The following is a 7,359-nucleotide window of genomic DNA, read 5'->3' on the forward strand; positions in this document are numbered from 1 at the left end:
AAGAGCCACACTCAAAGGGCCAAGAGCCACATGTGGCTCACGAGCTACAGTTTGCCCACCACGGGTCTAGCACTTTGAAGTGTAACATATTTACTTGTTAGCTATGAATTAAGAAACTGAGAGCCATTAGCTAAAAAAATTAAAAAGTTAAAAATAATTCTTATGAAAGAAAAATACATACAGTGGGACCTCGATTCTCGAACTTAATTCATTCCAGAAGGGTGTTCGAGAAGCGATCTGTTTGAAAACTGAATCATTTTTTCCCCATTAAAAATAATGTAAATTGAATTAATTCATTCCAGACCTCCAAATGATTCCGTTTTAACTTTTCTTACAAACAGTGCATGTCTAATGTACTGTTTAATGTATAAACAAACACTTCTTTTTTATCAAACCACCCGTAGTAGCCTTAAACAAATCACTTTCAGCACTTCTTCTAGGGGTATCTTTCAGGAAGTCGGCATGCAGCATCTTTACATATCACTGCCTCCAAAATGCTGTCACTGGCTTAACTGTCTTTTGTTTATCCAAAACAACAACAGTTTTTCAATTGCCTGTAATCATTGTATCTTTCACATCCTTAACAACATTAGCACTCTTGATGGCTCCTTTATATTTTAAAATTGTGCTAATCTGTGCATTTCCCCAGCAACCAGAGCAAAAAACAGTAACAAAAAGCAAACAAGGAAACACACACACACACACCCACCCCAAAATAATATTCCAGCACAATTTCCTGAGACGTTAACAAGGTAAGGTTTAGCTGTAACTGACTTGTATTGGTGCATTCTCTCCTTTGTGGTCTGAGATGCTTTTTGTCATGCTGACTTATCAGCATGAAAGAGTTGTGAGGTTGAGAATCAAAATTTTGTTCGATAACTGAGACATTTCTTTCCGTGAATAACTTGGTAGAGAACTGAACTGTTCAAGATGGGAAATTTCAAGAACCAAGGCTTGACTCTACTTGAAAGTGAAATAGATGTTCACTTCTAAGGAATAAATGAGAAAGAGCTAGTAGTGATAGCAAAGGGTATACATAAAAAAGAGAAAGTTGTTGAACCATGGGCATAATCTACACTCTTGGTATACAAGGAAAATCAGTGAAAACTTCCTCTGTGGTTTCTAAAAAGTATGAATGGAAACCTCTCCCCATAGGCTATAGATCAATTCCATTTAGCTACACTGTAAGGCCGAGTCCTCCAGTTGGTTATCAGATTCTCAACAATAGCTTATCCTTAATGAATGAAGCCACTTTATTCGTTATTATAGAATACTTAGTATGGTTACAAAGCCAGCCTCTGTAAAAATACAACACACAATTCTTAGCTCCCTCCACACGTTTAAAGCCCTGATGAAGAGAATTACTATGTTTATAATTTATAACATGGTCCTAGAAATTCAACCAGACTCACTCTATTACCAGAAGACTTTAAAACCAATTAAATAAGAACTTATGTTCTAATTCAGTCCTCAAACTCACAAATTTTAAAAAGGGCTGGAGACGGCACACATTTAAATGTTTAAGAAATTATTCCAAAGGGAAATAATTTTAGTTAAACACATTCAAATTTTCCTCTCAAGCACCTTAAATCAAAACTGAGGTTAAAAGTCCCTATCAGCCCATCCCATGTGGCTCAGTGGTTGAGCATCGACCCATGAACCAATACGTAGGTCCTGGGTTCGATTCTGGTCAGGGCACAAGCCCGGGTTTCGGGCTCAATCCCCAGTGGGGGTGTGCAGGAGGCAGCCAATTGATATTTCTCTCTCTCTCTATCCCTTCCTCTATCTCTAAAATCAATAAAAACAATAAAAATTTTAAAAAGTCCCTACCAGAGTCCCTACCACCTTTCTTTGACTTTTACTTTCTCTTACCTCTGTAACCTAGGTACACTTCAATATATCATTGAAACTGAACTTCTGGTAATAAAAAGCTTTTCTCAGAATTAGGATCCCGCCCTTAAAAAACTGTTATTTTAAGCCCCAGATTTCTTTTCTGGCTATTTATGTGATCAATGATTGAATTGAACTTAAGACTTCATTGTCTTCCAGAAATCTTTAATTCTATCCCACAATGACATTTCCCATCATTTAAATTTCCTAGACTCAAAGTAGGTATCACATCATGTCAAATTTTAATTCTCTCCAGTTATTTCATTTATACGTGCCTTAACTCCCAGCCCAGGCTCTAAATTTTTCAAGACAAAGTTTATGCCTTTTATTTCTCTATAGCATATGATGTACCCTGGACAATGAGGCAATCCTAAAGAGATATCATATATTAGGTAAACCCACCCTCCCAAACTCTTATTACCAAATAATGCTTCCAGGATGAATCAATAGGGTGATTGATATAAATGTCACAATGCAATCATCACAATGTCAGCATGACCACAAAGAAGCTTCTAGCTAGTTAAGTTTCTCAGAATCTTACCTATAGAGTTAAAAGCTGTTCCAGGCAATATAATCATTATATTATTTGTGCAGTATCTACCCCTGTCCTAGACACAGAACAGGTGTCTGTTCAATTAACATTTACAAATTTTAAAGCATAGTAAATTTCAGCAACTATACTGGCGATTTCTATGTGCTGGCTTTGTACTTTCTACTTGCCTTTGTAGCCTCTCCGAAATTACTAAAGCAATACAGAGATATGTTTAGTTATTTCTGTGGGGCATGTTAAATATAATAGCAATAGCCCCATACTATGAAAAATCTCAACCTGAGGCAGCATTCCAAGCTAGGCAAAATGTAAAGGATTTATCTGCCACTAGCAGTGATAAATACTTATCAGTAAATTACCATTCACATCTACCAACATAACTTCCATGCCTAATTATGAAAATCTGATGATTCCATAAAATATTCTTAATGAGATAAAATACATACAAGAAAGCTGCCATTTACCTTGAGTTCTGCAATAATTAAACCTACTGTATTAAGCATCACTACCATTCATCCAAAATGATTATATTACAAATTAAGGCAGAAGAAAAGAGATTAAGACTCTAACAAGGAAGGATGAAAACCATACAGCATTTACAAGTAGAAGAGCGAAGTTTGGCATGGTGGTAAGATGGTATAAAAGAGGAATAATATGCCTTAATTTAATGCTTTAATATACCTACATTAACCTCTCCAAAGTAAACTAACACTAGAAACCTCTTAAAGAAGTTGTAAAGAAAAACACTGCCACAGAAAATATACTTAAGTGCCATATTGCTGAAGTTAAAAGAAACTAAATACAGCTGAAGTTTTATCTGAATTTACCACCTTAAGAGTTAATTTTTAGTTATTATAATTAAAGCAAAAAACTCACATAACAATGATATTTCTAAGTGTGGTAATACTTGATTTTAAAATATCTATAGCCAGGAAAACAGAATAAAATATGACCTCAAAATTCTCATTACCCTGCAATTATTTTAAAACTTGCTTGTATAGCTACTACAAAATCAGGACATCTCAGAATCACAAAACCTTTAACAGCTAGTGGTGCTAGAGGAGAATAAAAGATGTTATTTAAAATGCTACAACAGGGAGAAAAATAGAAGCATTATATATATTAGGAAAGTAAAATGCTTTCATATTAATATTTTTCTTTCTAATGTATGAAAAACAACACAAAGTTATGCATTTAAAATCTGCCAGAGGTCGCTGAACAGTACTTGGTAAAAAAGACCTGCATACTATATACTCTATATCAAATATACCTAAACAATGTAGGCAATGTAAACAATGATTTTACTCTATTTGTTTACATCACCATAATTATTTTCTGAAACAAGGCTTCATACAGTAAGGTTTTATAACAGTAGGAGTTAAAAAAGGAAACCACAATATAAAGTACTTAGGAGTATGTAAATATAAAGGATATATTTAAATCCTGGTTTGCTTTTAAAGTTTGACAAAAAATATGGGTCTAGGACTAGAAGAACTATTTGACATGTCAAACTTAAATGATATAATTATTAGAAATAACAAACGAATTTTCAACTTACCTGGTTTCTTTCTGGATTTTTCATGACCTAGCTGTCCCAGATCATTGCATCCACATGTGTACACTGTTCCATCATCCAGAACAAATACAGTATGCCTGAGTCCACATCCTACATCTCGGACTTTTTTGTTTATAAAAAAGTCACTTTTTCTGGGCTCTAGTACAATTTCTTCATCAATTCCACCCAAACCTAGCTGTCCAAAAGATGCATTTCCCCAGCATAACATGTTTGTAATTCTTTAGGTCTTCCAGTTTCAACAAAAAACTCCCTTCTGAAACACTGGAAAGTTGGAGGTATCCCTATGGCTGAGGAGATAGAAAAAAAAGTTAAGATGACTTCAAAGGAAATATGATGTATTGTTGCTCTTTCAATTGCAAGGCTACAATAACTATTACATAGTAAATATTAAATCTATCTCACAATATGCTACATATAAGCATCATTCAGTTTCAAAAACCAATCAGTTGTATTTTTTAAAATATTTGCTATAGAAACATTTAGCTCTCTCCATGAGCTCTGTAAAAGTTTAAATATTTCGTTTTTACTCTACTACAAATATTATAAATATCTTGATGAAATTAATCCTTTTCTCCTTTTTGCTTTAAATAATTTCAATGGAAGAAATAAGACATCTACTGTCTCAACAATCAAGGAAATTACAGTGAAAAACTTAGCCAACTTCAGAAACATAAAACCCTGAAATCTCCCTGAAGCCACCGCATAATTAAACCTTCTAATACCTACCTCCACATCAACAGAAAACTGAAGTTCTGATCTGTAATAGAAAACCAATAATGGAAACTTTAAATTTCCCACCATTTACACGACTTCCAATTATTCATGCCAATGTTGAGGCCCTAGAGAAAATTATTCTCTTGCCAGGCCGCGATCTTAACGACAATCGCCTCCAAAGATCATACTTACAAAAATAAAAATCGTAACACTCCGACCTCACTACAACTTTAATTTTAAAACTAAATCAATGGACATAATTGTAATACTCACAAAAGAAAACACGCAGTTTAATATCGAGATTCTCCCCCAAATTCAACATTTGTCTATTAATGAGTGGTAACCGCGAATGGAAAACATTCCCCCTGGGCCATCAATATCTATCTATACCTCCGAGACCATTATATGAGGATGGAAAAAAAACAACCCGCAAGCAACTCCAGCACGGCCGACCTTTCAAAAAACAGGGATGGGGGCTGGGCCATTGATAGCTGGGTGGCGAAATCGGTCGAACTTTCCAGCACATGGAGTATTTCTGCGTTTGTGAAGACACAGATAACAGAGTCCAGTTCGCCTACAGCCACCCGGGCCTTAAAGGACATCGCATCACTGAGTAAGTAACACAATGACAGGAAGTCCGCCTGGTGCTCGCGGCAGTCACCCACATTCATTATTACACAGAACCTGCGAAGTTTCAAAACCCAACTTTCCGACGTTCGGGCAAGCCGGTGCCCACGCCGTCCCATTCCACGACTCCATCCATTCACACAAGTTGGACCTCATTCTTTTGGAACATCAGAACTCGATCGTTCCCGAGAGCTCTGCATTGTTTCCCCCGGGGGGAAAAAAAATTTTTTTTTTTAAATTTTAAGAAGAGAGGACAGAGAAAAATACCCCTTGATTTCAGCGCACGAGGTTTAACCATCCTTTTCTTTTCCAAGTCTGAAGGGGTCTAAGAAAGGCGTCCTCCCGCCAGCAACAGGTAGGGGGCTGAGCAGCAGTTTTCATTCCCATCGTATTCCCTGAACGTCCGTCCACTCAGACCACTTCGGGGGGACCAGGGGGGAGGACCCGTCTGCGCACCCCCAGCCTCGCCGGCCGACCAGTTCAGTTCACTACGGCAGCCGCCCGCCCGCACAAGTCGCAGGGACCGGCGGTCGCGGCTCGGCACCTCGGCGGCCTTCGGTCCGAAGGGGCCCTTCCCCCGCGAGGTGCCACATTCCGGGCCCCATGCCGGGGAGCCGCGACCCTGCCCTCGTTCCCCGCCCCCCACCACGAGGAAGCGCTGAGAAAGCACCCGGCGCCCGGCCGGCCTGTATCCGCCCGGCCCCGCCGGCCCCGTTCCTAACGCCGTCACACACGCCCGAACCCCCCCGCCCCGGGCAACGACTCACCCGACCGCTCAAGGCAGGGGGAAGCTCCGGCCAGCGGAGGGCGGCGCCCCCCCAGACAGTGAGGCCGCTGAGGCAGGTCTCCAGCGCCTGGACCCTCCTCCTTTAACCCGTGGCGGCGAACACCATGCAGGGCTCCTCCGGTGTCGGTGCCGCTGCTCGCGGCTCCCCTCCCGGCTCCTGGGAAAGTTTCTCGGGTTCCTCTTAGAACAGCCGCCGCCGCCGATGTCCAGTCCAGAAACAGCCGTCAGCGCCCCGGATGGAGCGGGAGGGGAAGGGCTGGAGCCGAGCGGGGCGGAGAGCGCGAAGGGTGGGGAGAGTTCGGGGAGAGGATGGGAGAAGGGAGAGGGGGAAGTGAAGAGGCGTGGGAGGGGAGGGGGAGGGGCCGCCGGAAGTGAGCCACGGAGCACGCGTGCGGGCCCGCCCACTTCCCGCCCCGCGCGCCTGCGCCGGAATCCTCCCCGGACTCGGCGCCTCGCGCGCCTGCGCAGTGAGCTGGTTTTTTTGCCTTGGAAGCCAAGGGCCAGATACCGAAGTTGACCGTCGGAGGTGTGCTTCTGCGTGTACGAGGGCCTTTTAGTGAAGAAACCCTCTTTTTCTGCTCATAGGTTCCAGGCTATAATTTTATTCTGTCTTTTCCCAAGGAGAATTTTAAGTAGCAGATGAAAGACAACAGAGTTATGAAGGCGCGTGAAGCCTTTTCTTGTCTCTCTCAGCTTCAGCCGGAGCTAATCTGAGGATGACAGGTATATTCATAGCCATGGCTGAGGCCATGGCATTAAATGTCAGCACCACCACTTAGGCTTCTGGTAATAGTGATGGCTGCCATCACTTGCTGCACTCTCCCTGGAAGGTAAATTTACGTTGCAGCATCTCCTTCACTCGGGGAAAATGTAGTAATGCATATGGCTGGAGTCCCTGCTTTATAAAATCGAAGTTTTAACCTCTTAAAAGGAGGAAACTTGAAACAAGGAAGGCACTTCGGTAATTTATGTTGGACTTTTCTAGAACCTGTGACTTAGGGGTGAATGTTGAGGCCTTGGAAAGAATGCCACAATAGGTCATGTGTCTTTATCTCCTTGAAAAGCACATTTCAGATTAGTATTGTAGGGCTGCCATAACAAAATACCACAAAGCGGGTGGCTTAAAACAGTGGAAAGTTATTGTCTCCGTTACAGGAGCCAGGAGTCTGCAATCAAGGTGGCAGCAGGATGGGTTCCCACTTGGACTCTCAGAGA

At 41.2% G+C, this 7,359-nt stretch overlaps 1 protein-coding gene across 10 annotated transcripts in view; it reads right to left on the minus strand.

Moving 5' to 3' along the window:
• The window catches only part of HERC4 (HECT and RLD domain containing E3 ubiquitin protein ligase 4), a 112,131-nt gene extending 105,648 nt beyond the window's left edge, over positions 1-6,483 (minus strand). For 6 of the 10 annotated variants that reach the window (XM_036336879.1, XM_036336878.1, XM_036336882.1 and 3 more), the window contains exons 1-3: positions 6,125-6,482; positions 4,743-4,773; positions 3,999-4,303 (exon numbers count right to left, since the gene is read on the minus strand). In XM_036336879.1, the coding sequence (XP_036192772.1) occupies positions 3,999-4,224 (226 nt within the window). In that variant the 5' untranslated portion in view covers positions 4,225-4,303; positions 4,743-4,773; positions 6,125-6,482. Of the gene's footprint in view, positions 1-3,998; positions 4,304-4,742; positions 4,774-6,124 lie in introns of those variants that run through there. The other 4 variants (XM_036336884.1, XM_036336875.1, XM_036336876.1 and 1 more) reach the window with 3 other exon arrangements.
• Positions 6,484-7,359: the final 876 nt, after the last annotated feature.

Source organism: Myotis myotis, unplaced genomic scaffold (assembly GCF_014108235.1).
Source record: "Myotis myotis isolate mMyoMyo1 unplaced genomic scaffold, mMyoMyo1.p scaffold_m19_p_15, whole genome shotgun sequence".
In the NCBI taxonomy this organism is placed as follows: Eukaryota; Metazoa; Chordata; class Mammalia; order Chiroptera; family Vespertilionidae; genus Myotis; species Myotis myotis.